The sequence below is a fragment of the Loxodonta africana genome, chromosome 12, assembly GCF_030014295.1.
Source record: "Loxodonta africana isolate mLoxAfr1 chromosome 12, mLoxAfr1.hap2, whole genome shotgun sequence".
Taxonomy (NCBI): domain Eukaryota; kingdom Metazoa; phylum Chordata; class Mammalia; order Proboscidea; family Elephantidae; genus Loxodonta; species Loxodonta africana.
The window spans coordinates 43,093,452-43,112,985 of record NC_087353.1 but is presented as its reverse complement, the minus strand read 5'-3'; the positions used below and the strand labels follow the sequence as shown (position 1 = coordinate 43,112,985).

At 39.4% G+C, this 19,534-nt stretch overlaps 1 protein-coding gene across 2 annotated transcripts in view; it reads right to left on the bottom strand.

The window, feature by feature from the left end:
- The window catches only part of BABAM2 (BRISC and BRCA1 A complex member 2), a 682,281-nt gene that overhangs the window by 124,527 nt on the left and 538,220 nt on the right, over positions 1–19,534 (bottom strand). For both annotated transcript variants that reach the window (XM_023550554.2, XM_003411950.4), the window contains exons 8-10: positions 7,739–7,838; positions 3,606–3,676; positions 108–190 (exon numbers count right to left, since the gene is read on the bottom strand). In XM_023550554.2, coding sequence (XP_023406322.1) covers positions 108–190; positions 3,606–3,676; positions 7,739–7,838 — 254 coding nt within the window. The remainder of the gene's footprint in view (positions 1–107; positions 191–3,605; positions 3,677–7,738; positions 7,839–19,534) is intronic.

Genomic DNA, 19,534 nt, shown 5'->3' with positions numbered 1-19,534 from the left:
CGCTAAAGTAAAAAGAACTAATTCAAGACACTAATGGTTCTCATACTCGTTATTACATGTGGTTTAGAACATTTTTAAATATATGCTGATGGCAAAAGTATACTCACTGTGTACAAGAAAACAAAAATCTTTCCACATCAGCAACAGGGTGAGTTTTGTAAAGCCTTCTGCATCATATTCCACGACACCTCTAAGTGATTAAAACACACACACAAACAAAAAACAAAAGTATAAAAGTGTTGAGACCAAGTGAAGAATATATTAATCAAGTCAGAGTTATTTAATTTAAGATGCAATAGGTGAGTGTGCTAGATTAGGAAAGACATGGGATTCGGAAAGAGAGCATCTAGTTTCAAGTCACAGCTTTGCCATTTACTATCTACTATGACCTCAGGCAAATCACTTTATCTTTGGGCCCTCAGTTTCATCATCTGTAAAACAAGTAGAATAATACTGCAAACTCCATCACGGGGTTGTGAAAAACAAATAAGATAAACCGTAAAATATTGCGCAAATATTAGTTGTTAGTAAAAAGGAAAATTAAGAAGTCGAGCCAGCAATGATACTGTAATGCCGAACATCACCACGTTGTCTGCATAGCGATCATCAAGTCTCACTTTCAGTGGGCACTGAGCAGGAATGAGCAATGACAACATTAGTAAGTTTAGGGTTATATATTATTTTTCTTCCTTACTGCTTGGAATTCTTTCACTTGTGTTCCTCCTGTGCACCCCCCCCCACCCCGCCCCCGGCCACGGGGCTCAAGACAAATAGCAGTGTTAGCTGGATGAACGCTGGGGTCAGATGGGTGGCGTGTGCCTCAGGTGTCAAAGGAGAACACCTGATGGTTGCTGAAGGGGCCAGGTGGAATTCTGGTAGGCTCACCTCAACCCCTTCCCTTAGGGGGATGTCACCATGTGACAATACTAACCACACACGAAGGATGGAAATAATCGTGTCTCTTCCACACAACGCAGGAGCCCAGGTGGCATGGTGGTTAAGTGCTCGACTGCTAACCAAAATGTTGGTGGTTAGAACTCATCAGCTGCTGCACGGGAGAAAGATGTGGCAGTTTGCTTCTATAAACATTACGGCCTTGGAAACCCTGTGGGGCAGTTCTACTCTGTCTTATACGGTTGCTATGAGTTAGAATTGACTCAAGCTCAATGGATTTCGTTCGGTTTTTCTATACAAAGAGGCCTTTGATGTCCTTAGAGTTGCCTTCTCCCTGGGCAAGTCAGGCCAATCAGACCCTTGATATTGATGACCTCCAAGTTTAAGTAGGAAGGTACAGTTGTACTCATTGTACAGATAAAGGAATTGAGACAATGAAGACTAAGTGATTTGCTCAAAGATAGTTGGTATGCAACTCAGATCTTCTGACTTAAATAAATGATTTTACTTACCAGTTTATATTTCTTCCTATGGATTTATAATTAACCCAACATGTTATAACCCTGATACCTAAACTTTTTAGATCTTGTATCCCATCAGCAAAAACAAGCACATATTCCTTTTTATTATGCACATAGCACAGTCACAGAGTAGCAAAGTACATAATTTAGTGGCAGTTATAGACAGGTGGAGCTGGGTGATGCAGTGGTTAAGAGCTTGGCTGCTAACCAAAAGGTTGGCAGTTCAAATCCACCAGCTGCTCCTTGGAAATCCTATGGGACAGTTCTACTCTGTCCTATAGGGTCACTATGAGTCGAAATCTACTCAGCAAAATGTGTTTGGTTTTTTTACATACAAGTACCGAATTGTGAGGATAGCGCAGGACTGGGCAGTGCTTTGTTCTATTGTACATGCGGTTGCTATGAGTCAGAACCAACTCCATGGCACCAACAACAAAAACAACACATACAAGTACTCCTCTATGTGGCTGGGTAGCATAAACAGTTGAGCACTTGGCTATTATCTGAAAGGCTGATGGTTTGAACCCACCCAGAGGTGCCTCAGAAAACAGGCCTGACAATATGCTTCTGATAGGTCATGGCCTTGAAAACCCTGTAGACCTGTTCTATTCTGCACACATGAGGTCTCTATAAGTCGGAATCAACTCGACAGCAACTAACAGCAACAACTCTATGACTAAAACATACACAAAAATGTACATTTAAAAATAATAAGATTTAAAAATAAATGTAGGTGCAATTTTCATATTTTTCTTGTACCCCAATGGAGTAAATTATGTAATCCCTGGAATGCACGCACCCTATTTTGGAGGTCACTGTGCTAACTTCTTCATTTTCAACTACGTATTCCAAAGAGAATCCTATTCAAAAATTAGAAGACCAATGGTGTAATTTATCAACTACTGTTCTTATCAAAAGTATTTTCACAAAATGTTCATAAACAAAAACTTCTTAAGTAGTAAAGACTCATGCAAGAGACAGTCATACCGTTTATTGACACTACTGTTTTGGAGGAATAAAAACTTCCACTGTGGATAGTAAGAAAATGTCTTGAAATTGTTTTCAGAAGTCATAAATTTTGCTTATATTTAATGCTTTTTTTTTTTTTTTAATGCTACAGTTTGTGAAATTAATTTCCATGGAATGACCAATCTTGTTCTTGATTTCATTTTCTTTCCCATTCCTGCTCTCCTTTTATCCTAATTTCTCCTTGTATTTACTTAAATTTTTATGTGTTACTGTATACCAAAACCAAATCCAGTGCTGTCGAGTCGTTTCCGACTCACAGCAACCCTATATATATATATTTAAAAACTTTGTTTGGAATAAGGTGCGGTATAAGCAGACCACAAAAACCCTACTCTACCTACTACTGAATATAATGCTTTGTTCCCCTGTGGGTAGAATGCTCCATCCACCTTTTAAAGAAGACTGAGGAAAATGCATTTCCTCTCCCACTGAGCTAAGCCCAAGTTGGAGCTTGATAAGGCCTCTGCCATCACTTAAAGAAACAGAGCTGCAGAGTAGCGCAGCCACCGGCAACCTCAAGGAAAGGAAAAACACAGAGGGGCAGCCCTGGAGGAAATGCCCACTCTATAAAGTAGTTACACACTTCCTTTTCCCTTCTCCATGCTTTCTTTCAACTCTGAATCTCAAGTGTGAGTCACAGCTTTCTTATTTAATGTTAGATTTCCTTCCCAAATCTGTGTGGCACAACTGTCGGGAGACCTGACTCTTGGAGAAATAGGGGTCCCACCCAGATTCCACCTTTCCTAGGAGTGTGACCTTCATCTAGTTACTGAATTTCTCAGTTTCAGGACTTCCTTGAGTAACATGTGTCACTAATACCTGCCTGCTTCATCTCGTGTGACTGCGGTGAGATGATAGAGGTGAGAGTGCTGTGCCAACTGCAAAGCACTCCACATACGGTGTATTTTTATTGTCGCGTTTGGGGCTAGTCATGTTGTTGTTCCAGGGAAGATACTTGATTCTATTATTTGCTAAATGAATGCTAAAAAATATGTCTTCAAGGGAGCTTCAGTATAAGCAACAAACCAAAAAGTACCAAAATGGCATTGAAAAGGTATCACACTATTGAACTAAGTGCTATTTTCTTAATAAGCTCGCACACTAGGTCATCAGGAAGTGAGGGCATTATTGAGCTAACAGTTTAAATAGAGAAGAACTTACGTGCCAAAGTGACTGAGGAAAGCAGCGATATACTCTCTCCTTTTGTGATATCCTTGAATTACATACTGCACCTGGAAAAGGAACCCAAAGCTGAGAAGTGGAATAGCAGATTTTTGAATGCTTTATTATGAAAAATTTCAAAGAAGTAGAAAGCATAGTAAAATGAACACCCATATTGCCGCCACTTATATTCAACAGCTGTGAATATTTTGCCTAGTTGCTTCATGTAGCCATCTACCTACCTACCTATCAACCTATCAATCAATCTTGTGGAAACATTTCAAAGGAAATTAGAGACACCGCAACAGTTTGCCCCTAAATACTTCAGCGAAAAAACAAGGACATTCTCCTACATAAGCACAATACAATTACCATACCCACCAGATTGAACACTCACTCTCTGAATTTATTTAGTGCCTATCCATTTTCAAGTTTTCCCAATTGTCTCCAAAGAAGCAGGGTGAAATTAAAATTCGGGTATTTGTATTTTATGCCTTTTAAGTCTTTTTAATCTAAAATAACATTACCTCCATGAGTATGCGTACATGTGTGTGTGCATGAATACATACATGTAACACTGACTTTTCAAATGTTGTCATGTAGAATGTACTACACTCTAGAGTCTGATTGTTTCATTCCTTTCTCCTCTGCCCCCTGTATTTCTCATAAATTGGGAGTTAGAGCTAAAGGTATGATTAGACTTAGGTTAAACATTTTTGGCAAGAAACTTCACAGGTGGTACTAAATTTGATCACTTGGCTAAGGTGGCAACAGCCAGACTTTTCCACTGTAAAGAGGTATTTCTGCCCCCTTTGTCACAGTGTATCATCCCTGGGTGTCCCTTTTGAAGCATGTGAAGATCTATTTCCCCATCAACCTTTCACCTGATGGTTTTGGTATCTGTTGGAGATCCTTGTCTGAATCAATTATTTCATTAAACCAAAAAACCCACTGCCATCAAGTCAATTCCAACTCAGAGCAACCCTACAGGACAAAGGAGCACTGCCCCATAGGGTTTCCAAGGCTGTAAATCTTTACGGAAGTGTACTGCCACATCTTTCTCCCACAGAGCAGCTGATGGCTTTGAACTGCAGACCTTTTGGCTAACAGCCGAGCACTTTAATCACTGCACCACCAGGGCTCCAATTACTTCATTAAATTAGGGGCTGAAAAATGGTGATTTTTGAATTTGACCATTCCTCTGCATTTATCAGGTAAGTTTCTCTGTGACGAAGAGCTTTCTGCCATCAGTTGGGGCTATTTCATTACCTGGAACTACAGCCCCTACTGAAAAGGCAGGATAATGATTAATTTTTCCTTTTTAAATTCCTAAGGTTCAAAATAAGAAGTGATACAATAGGAGATTTTGGTTTGCCTTTTAAAATTTCCTTATTATCACCAAATTATAGTTTCTCTAAAAAAAATCGTGAAGACATTAAACTAGGCATCTGAAAGTTAATCATTTACTCATCACCTTCTAAGAAGAAAACATATTCTTTACAAAGTCCTCCCAATGGTGAAAGAAACAATGGGAGAGAGAAATCCCCCCACAATCATTTATATTGGCTGTAGTTACACTGAGTTTCCATGGCTAACAAAAGCTCGAGATAAAGTGCTTGAAATAACCTTGACACAATCGGTACCGATAGCTGTTTGTACCCTTTAAAAATAAAACAATTCTATTATATAATAGAGGTTTATGTCAATTTATAAAAACAGTGCTTACTTTGTAGGCTTAATACAAGATCAGAAATGTTATTCTGGGAAAAGAAAAACAGATGATAAGTTTGCTTAAGTGGCTTTGTTTTAAAAAGGGGTGAAAACATTTCTGTATACTTGATTTTAAAAACAGAAAACCATTTTAACAGAAACCTACAACAAAACTGGCTATAAAGATAGATTCCAATGTAATTATGGAAATTCATTTGAAGAGATTGTTTCTAAAAGCAGCCCATACTGTCCTCGTTTGTAGCAAACACAAGAAAACCAATTGTAAAAGACAAGTAAAATTAATGAAGGCGAGCCAGATAAGAAAAACCGACTGATTCTTAGATTTCTGGGAAAATGGTATTCTAATTTTTTTTTTGGAAAATGTATGACTAGAAATTAATCTCAATTGGAGAGCTTTAAAAAGGCTTTTCTTCTCAGTTCTGGAAAAGCACATTTGCATTTTTCTCTATAATACTGGGACACAGATTTGAAGGCAGTGCAAAGCCCCAGAATGTAAATAAGAAGGCTGTCCACCGATCAGTTTTGTAGGAGGGCAGAGGCTGGGGGAATGTGGGCCAATGAGAAGCAACCACTCCATGAGAATTAAATCCCCTGGAAACCATGCCAGGCCCACAGGCTGTGGAGTTGCCAGATTTCAGTTTCTCTGACATTTAAAAAATAATACGAAGCCTTTGAGATATTATTGCACTTTAAAAATATTTTCTATACAGCAATGAGCTATCTCTTGAATGAAAGAGACAAACAAAAGATCTATTTTCCAAGCCAATATGAACAAATCAATAGGAGCAAAGAAAATAGCACTTTGGCAATTAAACAAACTGAGTCATCGTCCATGCGGGAGAGGAAAGAGAGTCAGTGCTGCTTGTAGACAATGTTGCTTGTCTCTAGTTTTCAGATAAATACCCTGGCCGGACATTAACATGTATATTCTTATACTTTTTGGAAATAGCTAACAACAATCACATTAAAGCAAACTCAGCTACTTGCCAATATAATGGCTCATAAATGCAGAAGAAAGCTTCAGGCAATCTAATGTGCCTGGGTCTAAGACCAGTTGACAGGAAATCTTGCCCCTAGAGCTAGATTGTACAAAATTGCCCCTAGACATTAATAGGGAGAATAAAGAATTAAAAAGTTGGGTACAGACAAACAGAAAGAGATGAAGGTTGTTTTGAAAGAATTATCCTGATATCACCTAGTGGCAAACACACAAACGTATCAGATAACTGGAAAACGAACAGGTTCAAAAACTTAAGACGAAAAGAAGGTATAAGATCTAGCAAAAACTTACGGCTTAAAGCAGATCCAAGAAAAAGGATATTTAAGACTCCAGATATCAAGTTAAGAAATGAAGAAAATAGAAGGCCAGCATAGCAGGGGCAGGGGTTTGGGGACCATTGCTTCAGGGGACATCTAAGTCAATTGGCATAATAAAATCTACTAAGAAAATATTCTGCATCCCACTTTGGAAAGTAGCATCTGGGGCCTTAAGTGCTAGTAAGCGGCCATCTAAGATGCATCAATTGGTCTCAACCCACCTGGACCAAAGGAGAATGAAGAACACCAAGGATACAAGGTAATTACGAGCCTAAGAGACAGAAAGGGCCACATAAACCAGAGACTACATCAGCCTGAGACCAGAAGAGCTAGATGGTGTCTGGCTACAACCAATGACTGCCCTGACAGGGAACACAACAGAGAACCCCTGAGGGAGCAGGAGAGCAGTGGGATGCAGACCCCAAATTCTCATAAAAAGACCAGACTTAATGGTCTGACTGGGACTAGAAGGACCCGGTGGTCATGGCCCCCAGACCTTCTGTTGGCCCAGAACAGGAACCATTCCCAAAGTCAACTGTTCAGACATGGATTGGACTGGACAATGGGTTGGAGAGGGATGCTGGTGAGGAGTGAGCTTCTTGGATCAGGTGGACACTTGAGACTATGTTGGCATCTCCTCCTTGGAGGGGAGATGAGAGGGTAGAGGGAGTTAGAAGCTGGCAAAATGGACATAAAAAAAGAGTAGCAAGAGGGAGTGGGCTGTCTGATTGGGGGAGAGCAATTGGGAGTATGTAGCAAGGTATATATAAGTTTTTGTGTGAGGGACTGACTTGATTTGTAAACTTTCACTTAAAGCACAATAAAAATTAAAAAAAAAAAAAAAGAAACAAAGAAAAGACTGGAATGGGGCATCAGAATCTTTAGAGAAGAAAGAAGGTGGGAAAGGAAATAGGGCGAGAAACATGAATTGTAATTCAACAGAGGCAAGGCAGATGTTATGTGGAGGTTGAAAAGAGATGGTTTGAGGAGGATGGTACAAGTGTGATGGTTCTGAGTATCCGTACGTGCTATACAGGACAAAGAAGAGTCTCATAAAATGGAGGAGTCGAGGGATTTGCTTTTACCTTGTTAGTGAGCAGGTGGCATACTTGAGGAACATAATCAATGAGACATCCTCCTCCAGGAAAAGCTGGGATATGAAGAGCTGAGGAGCCTCCAAGGGCACTGAAAGGACAAGAGAACAGCATATACTTCTCTTAGGGCTCAAGCAACTTAAGAAGTAATACCCCAAAGCAGATGTGGCTTTCCTTATCAAGGTCTGGCCACCAACTGCCTGAAATTAATGATGATGATGGGAACATGGGCTTCATTTTACGATTAAATTTCTCTATATTTAATACATTTTGTTAAATTTGCACATTCATGTTACACAACATCAATGACAACTAATGATCTTATCTCACAGAAGTATAAATTAGCAAACTTTGATTGGCATGTATAAATGTCTTACCAACATCAAAGAGTTGTATGCAATACTGAAACATACACTTTTATACTTTTCACAATGCCCAATCCAGTGCTGGGCAAAGATAAATTATTCAATAATACCCTGAAGGGAACTAAAACAAACAGATGCAACATTGTAACAGTGTACCAGGAGTTAAAAGACTAGTCCTGCAGCTGAGCTCTGTTACCTTGGGCAGCCTTCTTGGGCTTCAGTTTCCTCGTTTTTTAAGTGAGGCAGGTGGTGTAAATGAGTGGGGAGAACTGGATGGGGACTCCAGTGAACTGGAGATTTTACATGGTGGGGGAAGGGCTTGCCACTGCTCAGCTCCAGCTGATTTCTGACAAGCAGGTACGCAAGCCCAGTTTTACCGGATTCTAATTTTGCAAGAGAAGCCAGAAATCCAGATTTTTTAAATTTAATCTCTCAATTTTTAAATGGTGGCAACTAATTAAAATTTTTTGAAATACAGTGCTGCCTGGTCCCATGTCTATGGGTCAATATGGGTAGGAAGTTTGCAACTTCTAGTCCAAGTAAACACTGACATTTAATTAATCTAAACTAGAAAGTATAGTCAATAATCATTGACCTAAGTGCCAAGATACAATGTTGATTCAGAAACAGTTTCCCGAAACTTTCACAAAGATTTGTTTTCAGTTTAAATTAGCCAGCACATGCTTATTAGAAAAAATTGGTCAGAACCTTATAGTATGCATTTTGTATAATATCACTCTTAATCTTGATTTCATGTTCTTTCTTACCCTCACTTTCCTTTTGTCTTGTTTTTCTTATTTTAATTTTGTTTTAATGTATATATTTCTGTAGCCCCTAAAGGCCTCTCTGTAATACAGGATATAAAACTCACTCAGACAAAAAGAGCCCTAAAATCTCTTAATGCTGTGATTCTTCATGATCCAAGCCCTCTCCACCCCCCAGTTATAAGGCAGTAAATGGAAGCCAAGCTGTCACAATTAATAACCTAGAACATCATTCCTAAATAGTTCAGTTCAGATTAATGCAGTCTAGAGTTTGTGATACAAGGAACTATATACACATATACATATATAAAGAACTTGAGAGTCACCCTGTCTCTCTCTATTTTTCTGGTAAAAGTTTATTTCAACACAACTTTGTTTATGGGAATGAAAAACTCTTAACAACAAAATCTCAGGTGATATGAGGAAGTCAATGTGGAGTGGAAATATTCACTATTGACTTTTTCCACTCAGACGACACCTAAAAACATAGCAACTTTGACAAATGAGAAAATTATAAGACAACATTTGACTGTGTATGACATTAACGAATCATCTACACTCAGCAATTGCACAGAATCAACAAGATCATCATTTCCTTTGGCTACTTTTAGAGAAGATACTGAATTAGATTTAGCCTACGCTCTGAAGGCTAGGAAAATTCCCATGACTTCCTGTGAGCCAGAGAAAGGCTCTCTGTCCCCTCTTTTGTATGCACAGAGTATACAGACGACACACATCTAACCAGAAAGTTCTAATGATTCCATTAGGATGGGAAACTGGTTAAGAAGAAAATTCTGTAGTACAAGAAAGAGTAAACCCAATGTTTATATCCTGTAGTTACTAGTCAAATATCTGTATAATATAAAGAACGCCAAGAATCAGACTACTCATAACTTTCTTAGCAGAACAATCCTTGGCATAATAAAGTTCCAGAAAAGAGAATAATTTGCACAATTCCATGGAACTGATTGTAACAGACTTTGACCTATATAAAATATTATAGGATAAGTCTTTAATCATTCACTGAATTACATATAAGGCATGAAAATACTCTATGGGTAATCCTCTAACCTTGAAGCTTTCTCTTACTTAGATCATGTCATTTTGAAATGAACCATTAAACAAAAAGTACCTATAATGATCAAAAGAAGCAGAAGTGTACAGAAATCTAAAGGCCAGTTATTTCACTGCTAGGCCCAGAGAGATGTTTAACCCATCTTTCTGCATTCTGCTTTTGTGATTATCAAGAACTAGCCCTTGTTGCTAGGTGTTTTATTACATTATCTAATTTAATCCTCTCTACAATCCAACGAGGTAGATATTATCATTATTTTAGACCTGGGGAAATCAAGGCTCAGAGAAAAGAAGACACCTCAGGGTCAAACAACTAGAAAGTGGTAATGCCAAGAACTCAACTTAGCTCTGCCTTTCGCTAGAGTCCATGCTGTTTCCATTGAGTTGATTCCAACTCCTGGTGACCCCATGTGTTAGAGGGTAGAATTGCTCTGTAGAGTTTTCTTGGCTGTAATCTTTATGGAAGCGGATTCCCAGGGCTTTCTTCCCTGTGCCGCTGGGTGGGTTGCAACAACCAGGTTAGCAGCAGTGAGCAAACCACTTGTGCCACCTGGAGCAAGGCAATTTTTTTTGTGTGGGTGTGTGTTTAGGTGAAAGTTTACAGTGCAAATTAGTTTCTCATTCAAAACTTTATACACAAATTGTTTTGCAACATTGGTTGCAATCCTTGCAGTGTGTCAGTGCTCTCCCCCTTTCCCTTGACACCCCGGGTTCCCCGTGTCCCTTTGTCCAGGTTTCCTGTCCTTTTCTATCTTCTCATCTTTGCTTTGGGGCAGGTGTTACCCATTAGTTCTCCTATACTTGATTGAATTAAGAAGCATGCTCATCATTTGTGTTTTTGTTTGTTTTATAGGGCTGTCTAATCTTTGGCTGAAAGGTGGACTTTGGGAGTGGCTTCAGTTCTGAGTTAGCAGGGTGTTTGGGGGCCATAGTTTTAGGGGTCCCTCCAGTCTCTGTCAGACCAGTAAGTCTGGTCTTTTTTTGTGCATTTGAATTTTGTTCTCCATTTTTCTCCTGCTCTGTCTGGGACCCTCTATTGTGATCCCTGTTAGAGTGGTTGGTGGTGGTATCCGGGCACCATCTATTTCTTCTGGGCTCAGGCTGGTGGAGGCTGTGGTTCATGTGGTCCATTAGTCCTTTAGTCTAATAGTTTCCTTGTGTCCTTTGGTTTTCTTCATTATCCTCTGCTCTGGACAGGATGGGACCAGTAGGCGTATCGTAGGTGGCAGTTTGCAAGCTTTTAAGACCCCAGCCACTATTCACCAATGTAGGAAGTAGTAGAATATTTTCTTGATGAACTATGTTATGCCAGTTGACCTAGATGTCCCCAAGACCATGGTCCTCAGCAGAAGCTGGGAGATTTTAATCATGAAAGAGCTAGAGAGATGGGAGGAAACAGTGGGTCTGGCTACCAGTCAGCTGGGTCAGGATTCCAACGATGACAAAGGGCTTCTAGAGGCACTCAGGCCACCGTTAAAACAATCTGATGTATAATTCATCTCCTTCATAGCTTTCCACACAGTAGCAGAACAAGCATTCCTCTTAATTTTGTTCAGACCTCAGAATTCCCCTGTGCAACTATCAACACTCAGAGAGAGTCACTTGATCTTGGATATGATGGACCACCCACTCTGTCATGTCCAGTTTTGAACAATTTAGTTAGCTGTGCAGAGTAAGCTTCAATATGTGAAGCACTTTAGATACTAGGAAGGACAATTTATTTCGTCCTTTATTTGATTCAGTAGTTTCTTAGCTTGTAAGGGTACTTAACCTAACATCTGGCATCACACACTGATAAGTGCTCCTGATTCATGTATAAATATCCGCCTCATGGGTAAATATTTAACAGGTTTGCTATAGCCTGAATGTTGCCCTGATCATGCTGAGTAAACAAAGTCAAGTACCATGAAATAAAAGAGCTATTATGTTTTTAAAAGGTGCAAGATGTAGGTAGACCTTGTGATCTCCAATTATTTAATATTTATGAACCAAAAAACACTAGGCTGAGCAAAAACAACAGAAAACTCAACCTGTGCAAAGATTCCAGGACTCACTCAGTATTCCTAGGAATGTAGGCTGGCTGGAAGAACACAGCGCCTGACTAACACTCCACATGGCTGAGCTGGGGCTGGGGAAAGGGGTGAGAAGGAGATGAAAGAGACCACTTGCTGTTGATTCTTTTGATCTCTAGAGCAGTGCAGTGAGAAACAGGGGTAAAGAGGCAAGGAAAAATCTCTGTGGCAGGGCCTCGGGCTGCACTTGGGAAGAGAAAAGGGTGAAAACGGCTGGTTTGAAAAGGGCTTTCACTTTAGGGACTGGTATGAAACATGAAATCAGTTGATAATTCTTAGAACCAAAGCTGCATCTGTGAGTATAAATTAGAATGACAAGACCAGAGTTTGAGAAATCTTCCTGACAATTGAGTTGGTTGAGTAAAACAGACCAAAAGGTAGCCAGAAAAGTTTCTCTTTGGCTCTAAAAGTCAAATGGAAGAACTGTCTGTATCAAACGTGTTAATACTATTCTTCTCCATGAAAATGCGGCTAATAGAGCCCTTTGTGGACCTTGCTCTGTATGCAAATATTTAGAGTATCTCTAATACTGAAGGTTAGCATAAAGGAAACATTTTTTTAGTATTCTGACATGGAAAAATGCAGGGACTCAGCCTATCTAAAAGCCCAATTAAGGACAATGGGGTTTCAAGTTTGACCCCTCATGGAATAGCACCCCTTCCTCTCCATGTGTGGTTTTACCTTACTGGCTAAGCAAAATTAAGAAAACATAATTTGGCACTGAAGAAAACAAGGAGAAGTGCCAGTGGTTTTCAATTGTAATTCCTCCTTCTGGCAAGTTTTCTCTCTTGGTCCTACCCGACTTTCTCATCAGTGCAAAGGGGATAACACTACTTTTCTCAAAAAGACTCATCTCTCCGAAAGGGTTAGTACACCAATTAGAGTTATACTCTAGGTGGGAAGAAAGGTTTGTCCTTAACTGCTAACTTAAAGGCTGGCGAGTTTGAACCCACCCAGCAGTACCATGGAAGATAAGCCTGGTAACCTGCTTCTGTTAAGTTTACAGTCAAGAAAACCCTATGGAGCAGTTCTAATCTGTAACAAATGGGGTCACCATGAGACGGAATTGGCTCAATGACAACTAACAACAACAATATTAAAACAGTACCAAGCGCCCTAAGAGTGATTTTATTCTAGAATGCCTCTTGTTTGAGTGTTCCATGTCCAAGGGTAAATGTCAAGGTGCCATCAGAGACACTTGGGTCAGCCTGGGCATCCTGCTCTTGCCCTTGAATTGGGTTCTGAGTGATAGGAACTTGACCTGGCTGCTTCCTCTACTGAGAGTGTTGAGGGCTGAAGCATGGAAATAGAGAACTTCCAGGATAGTAGATGGAGACAAACCGCCTCTAGACCCTAAAGTAAAAGAAATCCTAAGGTGCGCCTTCAATTCAATTCAACAAACACTAACTGTATACCTAACTACATGTAAGGACTTGAGTTCCTTATGACTAGGGCACCAGTGTAAGTCCCTCCAAAGTAGAGGAATCACAAGCATCTGGGGCATTCTATTCTACCACAGTATGTTTCCTGGAGGCCTGCCAAGAGAGCCACTACGATAAAACAAAAGCCACTGTTATTTATTGAGCACTCACTTTACCAGGCACTTTATTAGGCACTTCATTATCTCTAAATCTCCCAAAAACCTGACAAGTAGTTACTATTAGCCCAATTTACGGAAAGAAAACTGAGGTTCTAAGAGTCTGAGTATCTTGTCCAAGATTATCTAGCAAGTAAATTGCACACATGGGTTTGAAGTAGATTTTTCTGGTTCCAAAGCCTAGGTCCTTCCTCATTATAAATTCTTTCAAAGAAAGATAGTACAGAATTTTTAAAAACCTAATCCTTACTCAAACAGGGATAGAAGTGGCCAAAATAGTCCTCAACGCTTTTATCCATAAAATTCATCACCTTGTCACCTCACTTTTTCTCATCTTAGGATATCACATGTCACAACGGGTAAACTTGGTGGGATAAAAAAATATCACTTATAGATTCTAAAAACCCAGAAGGACATGAATACTAAGTTAAAGAGAGGCTCTGTTTTCTTTTTTCCTTTTTGTTTGCTTTCTTTTCCCAACCGGATTTTTCTTTTTTTTCTATTAAGCATTTTCTAGGTCTGTTGTTAGCTCTCATATAATTTTATAGATTCAACTTTGAGTCACCTCAAGAATCTCTCAATCCTTTAGTTAAACCAAATCAGGATGTAACTCAATATGGAAAAATCTTAATGAATACTGCAGGAGAAATAAAAGATAGAAGATCAGGCTGATGAATTAGGCATACAAGTAGGAGAAAATCTGGGGAGTCACACGGGTCAGAAGCTTACTGAAGCATCAATCAACGTAGGCCCGGCTATATGACATTTGTGGCTACTCTAATCTTTCCATTAAACACACTTCACAGTGAAAGTCAGGTCTTTATTAGAGTGCTGCATTCCATTTCTAGTTTTCCATTTTTGGAGGAACATATGAAAATGGAAACGTTCTGAGACAACAATGTGATCAAACACTCAGAAAATGTTACTCTTTGGAGCAACAATGTGATCAAACACTCAGAAAATGTTACTCTTTGGAGCAAAATCTAAAGAAGTTGAAATTGCCAAGTTAAATTACTTAGAATGTTGTAGAATTATTAAATTTGAAAAAAAAAAAAAACACTAATTTCAGAATATGACGGCATACTACGTGGATACTTTTGATCAGCTGTTTTCTGCTTAGGCACAATATAAATAAAAAGAGTTCAAAAGGCAGTAAGAGCGATTTGGTTGGTAAAATAAATTATCCACAGAACAGAGTAGTAAATAGTAACTCCATTTATTAAACACTAACTACAGGTAGTCCCCAACTTACAACGGGACTCTGTTCCGATGGCTCGTTGTAAGTTGAATATTTTTTTTTTTTAAGTTTTCATTATTGTTGCCATTTATTATTATTATTAGTATCTTTATAAATCCAATCTTTGTCTTTGGGTTGGAAACATCACATATATACTTACACGTGTATTTTTAAAATACATACGTACATAAAAAAAAATCATAAAAATTTACTCCAATGATGGAGAGTTGGACAGATGTTCGTAAGTGTGGTTTGTTGAAACTTAAATATGATCTAAGTTGGGGATTACTGTATATACCAGGTGCTTTTCCTATGACATCATCTATTCTTCACACCAACCTATGAGACGGATATTACCCCATTTTACAGATGAGAAGGCTGGGGCTTAAAAAGCTGAATAACCTCTCTAAGGCCATGTGGGTGGTAAATGGCACAGTGGCACCTAAACCCAGGCCTCTCTGACCTACGACTACCCTACACGCAGGCTTCCAATGATCACTTTCAGGACTCCTAAATCCTTATCTGCAGACTTGACATCTGATTTCACATGTGTCAAATTCAACAGGCTACTTACTGGCTGACTGAGCCTTGAGGCTGTTTCCAGAACATTAATTAAACATATTTAGGGACCTGAACTAAAGAGAGTGTCTTTTTCAGTCTAGGCAAAGAAACACCTGGAAACCTTGAAGAAGTCTGAGGAGTAGAAGACTTGATGGACACTTTCCAGCAGAGAGGATAAAGAATGCAAGCAAGGAATCTTTACAATTAAACAAACACAAAAGATGGGAATATTCTAATTGAAAACAGAAAATGCCTAATGACATGAAAACTTATGAAGTTTTTGTTCAGGAATGTGTTTTTAAAGAGTTTGTTAACATCTCAAAACAGCCTTTAGGGAGAGTAATCTTAACAGATGTCCACCATCAGGATTTTGTTAGCATGTAGAAAAGCATTTTAAGTAAACCTCAAAAAACAACAATGGACTTAGCAGAGGCTATTCTATTAAGACGTACAATGATGCCCAGCCACTCAAGACATGAATAGGCTAAGGGAGACAAAAGCATTTTCCTCTTGTTGCATCTTGATCACTGGCCTACTACCTGCAGCTGATTCCATAACAATTTCTTTAAGAGGCGAAACTGTTTTCAAATAACAGTGGTTAGGAATGAGTGAATTTACTGTTTGTTTTATTTTTATACATTTATAATAATCTCTTGCTTTCTTCATGTATGATGTCCTTCCACAACTTGTCTGGTCTTTGGTCATTAGTGTTCTACCCATCAAATCAATTCTTTAGATGGTCTCTAAATTCAGGTGGGATATACTCATGGACTGGCCCTAATTTTCTTCAGTTTCAATTTGAATTTGCATATGAGCAATTGATGGTCTGTTCTGCAGTCAGTCCCTGGTCTTGTTTTGACTGATGATATTGAGCTTTTCCATTGCCTCTTCCCGCAGATGTAGTCGATTTGATTTCTCTGTATTTCATACATGAAGAGCAACAGGTCAGTAAAAAGACAAGAAAGAAAGAAAAGACCAAAGTGGATGTCAGGAGAGACCCTGAAACTTGCTCTTGAACATCGAATAGCTAATCCAAAATGAAGAAATGATGAAGTAAAAGAGCTGAACACAAGATTTCAAAGGGTGGCTTGAGAAGACAAAGTGCATAACGATATGTGCAAAGACCTGGAGATAGAAAACCAAAAGGGAAGGGCATGCTCAGCATTTCTCAAGCTGAAAGAACTGAAGAAAAAATTCAAGCCTCGAGTTGCAATAGCAAAGGATTCTATGGGGAAAATATTAAATGATGCAGGAAGCATTGAAAAAAGATGGAAGGAATACACAGAGTCACTATACCGAAAAGAACTGGTCGACATTCAGCCACTTCAGGAGGTAGCATATGATCAGGAACCAAGGATACTGAATAAGTCCAAGCTGTACTGAAGGCATTGGCAAAAAACAAGGCTCCAGGAATTGATGGAATATCAATTGAAATGTTTCAACAAATGGATGCAGCACTGGAAGTGCTCAGTTGTTTATACCAAGAAATTTGGAAGTCAGCTACCCAGACAACTGACTGGAAGAGATCCATATTTATGCCTATTCTCAAGAAAGGTGATCCAACCAAATGCAGAAATTATCAAACAATATCATTAATATCACACACAAGTAAAATTTTGCTGAAGATCATTTAAAAGTGGCTGCAGCAATATATGAACAGGGAACTGCCAGAAATTCAAGCCAGATTCAGAAGAGGACATGGAATGAGGGATATCATTGCTGATGTCAGATGAATCCTGGCTAAAAGCAGAGAATACCAGTAAGAATGGGAATTCCAGAACACTTAACTGTGCTCATGAGGAACCTATACATAGATCAAGAGGCAGTAGTTCAAACAGAACAAGGGGATATTATGTGGTTTAAGGTCAGGAAAAGTGTGCGTCAGGGTTGTACCCTTTCACTACACCTATTCAAACTGTATGCTGGGCAAATAATCCAAGAAGCTGGACTGTGTGAAGAAAAATGGGGCATCAAGATTGGAGGAAGACTTATTAACAATCTGTATTATGTAGATGACATAACCTTGCTTAGTAAAAGTGAAGAAAACTTGAAGCACTTACTGATGAAGATCAAAGACCACAGCCTTCAGTATGGATTACGCCTCAACATGAAGAAAACAAAAATTCTCACAACTGGACCAATAGGCAACATCATGATAAATGGAAAAAAGGTTGAAGTTGTCAAGGATTTCATTTTACTTGGATCCACAATCAACAGCCACAAAAGCAGCAGTCGAGAAATCAAACCACGTATTGCGTTGGACAAATCTGCTGCAAAAGACCTCTTTAAAGTGCTAAAAAGCAAAGATGTCACTTTGAAGACTAAGGTGTGCCTGACTCAAGCCACGGTGTTTTCAATCACTTCATATGCAAGTGAAAACTGGACAATGAATAAGGAAGACTGAAGAAGAATTGATGTCTTTGAATTACGGTGCTGGTGAAGAATATTGATATACCATGGACTGCCAGAAGAACAAACAAAACTGTCTTGGAAAAAGTGTAGCCAGAATGCTCCTTAGATGGTGAGACTTCCTCTCATGTACTTTGGCCGTGTTATCAGGAGGGACCTGTACCTGGAGGAGGACATCATGCTTTGCAAAGTAGAGGATCAGAGAAAAAGAGGAAGACCCTTAAAGATTGATTGACGCAGTGGATGCAACAACGAGCGAGCTCAAGCATAACAATGACTGTGAGGATGGCGCAGGACAGGGCAGTGTTTCATTCTGTTGTACTACGGTTGCTATGAGTTGGAATCGACTAGACGGCACCTAACAACATATACATGGGCAAAATGAAGTGTGATTGCGCAGATAGCCAGACAGCAAGGTGAGGGAGCAGTTAAATAAGCCTGTGGCTGGAAGTAAGGAGGACACAGAAATACTACCTGAGGAGGCAAAGCAGTGGGTCAAAGGCTTACGTGGGACAGGTACTCAATGGGGACAGCAGATTATAGGTCCTTGATTACATTGAGCATCTTTCTGTACAGAGGGGAAAAGTGTATTTCATACTTTGGCTGTCCAGGGTCTCTACTGGTAAGAAGGCATCTACCTGGAGAGGAAGTATGAGGATATGCAGTGCTACTGGAAAACTGGGCAGGAAAGAAAATTTGAGGTTTAAAAAAAAGAAAAAAGTTTTGCTTAGTCATAGAGTGAGAGATGTCCTGGAGATAAGGAAAAATCTGGAGTTTAAGACTGAATCTCAGCCAGTCTCATTGCTTAATATATCTTCTTTACATGAAGAACTTCTAAATTTATATTGCCAAAACACAAACCTTTCCTGAACTGGAGACATACAGCCAACTGCCTACTCCATACTTTTATCTGGATGTCTAATATGCATCTAATACCAAGTTTAACCTGCTCACAACTAAACCTTGCCCCCAAAACCTACTGCTGTCCCTGTAGTCATTTCATTTCAGTAAATGGCAAGTCAAACTGCCATTTCGGCCCTCAGACTCAAAATTTCAGTTATCCTTGACTCCTTTCTCTCACACACTACATGTATCAAACAGCCTGGTCCAAGCTACCATGATTTCTCACATGGACTATTGTAATATCCACACTGGTCTTACTGCCTCCATGAATAAGCTGGGGCTAGTACCACCCTCTCCCCCAAGCACCTGTCAATTTATTGTACTGTGGAGGCTTGGGTGTTGCTGTGATGCTAGAAGCTATGCCACCAGTGTTCAAATACCAGAAAAGCCATCCATGGTAGACAGGTTTCAGCAGAGCTTCCAGACAAGACAGACTAGGAAGAAGGACTTGGTGGTCTACTTCTGAAAAAAAAAATCGTCAGTGAAAACCTTATGAATAGTAGCAGAACATTGTCTAATGTAGTGCTGGAGGATGAGCACCTCAGGTACAAAGGCATCAAAATATGACTGGGGAAGAGCTGCCTCCTCAAAGTAGAGTCGACTTTAATGATGTGGATGGAGTCAAGTTTTTAGGACCTTCATTTGCTGATATGTCATGACTCAAAATGAGAAGAAGCCACAACAATGGGCTGAAGCATAACAATGATTGTGAGGATGGCATGGGACCGGGCAGTGTTTTGTTCTATTGTACATAGGGTTGCCATGAGTCAGAACCAACTTGACGGCACCTAAACAACAACAACAC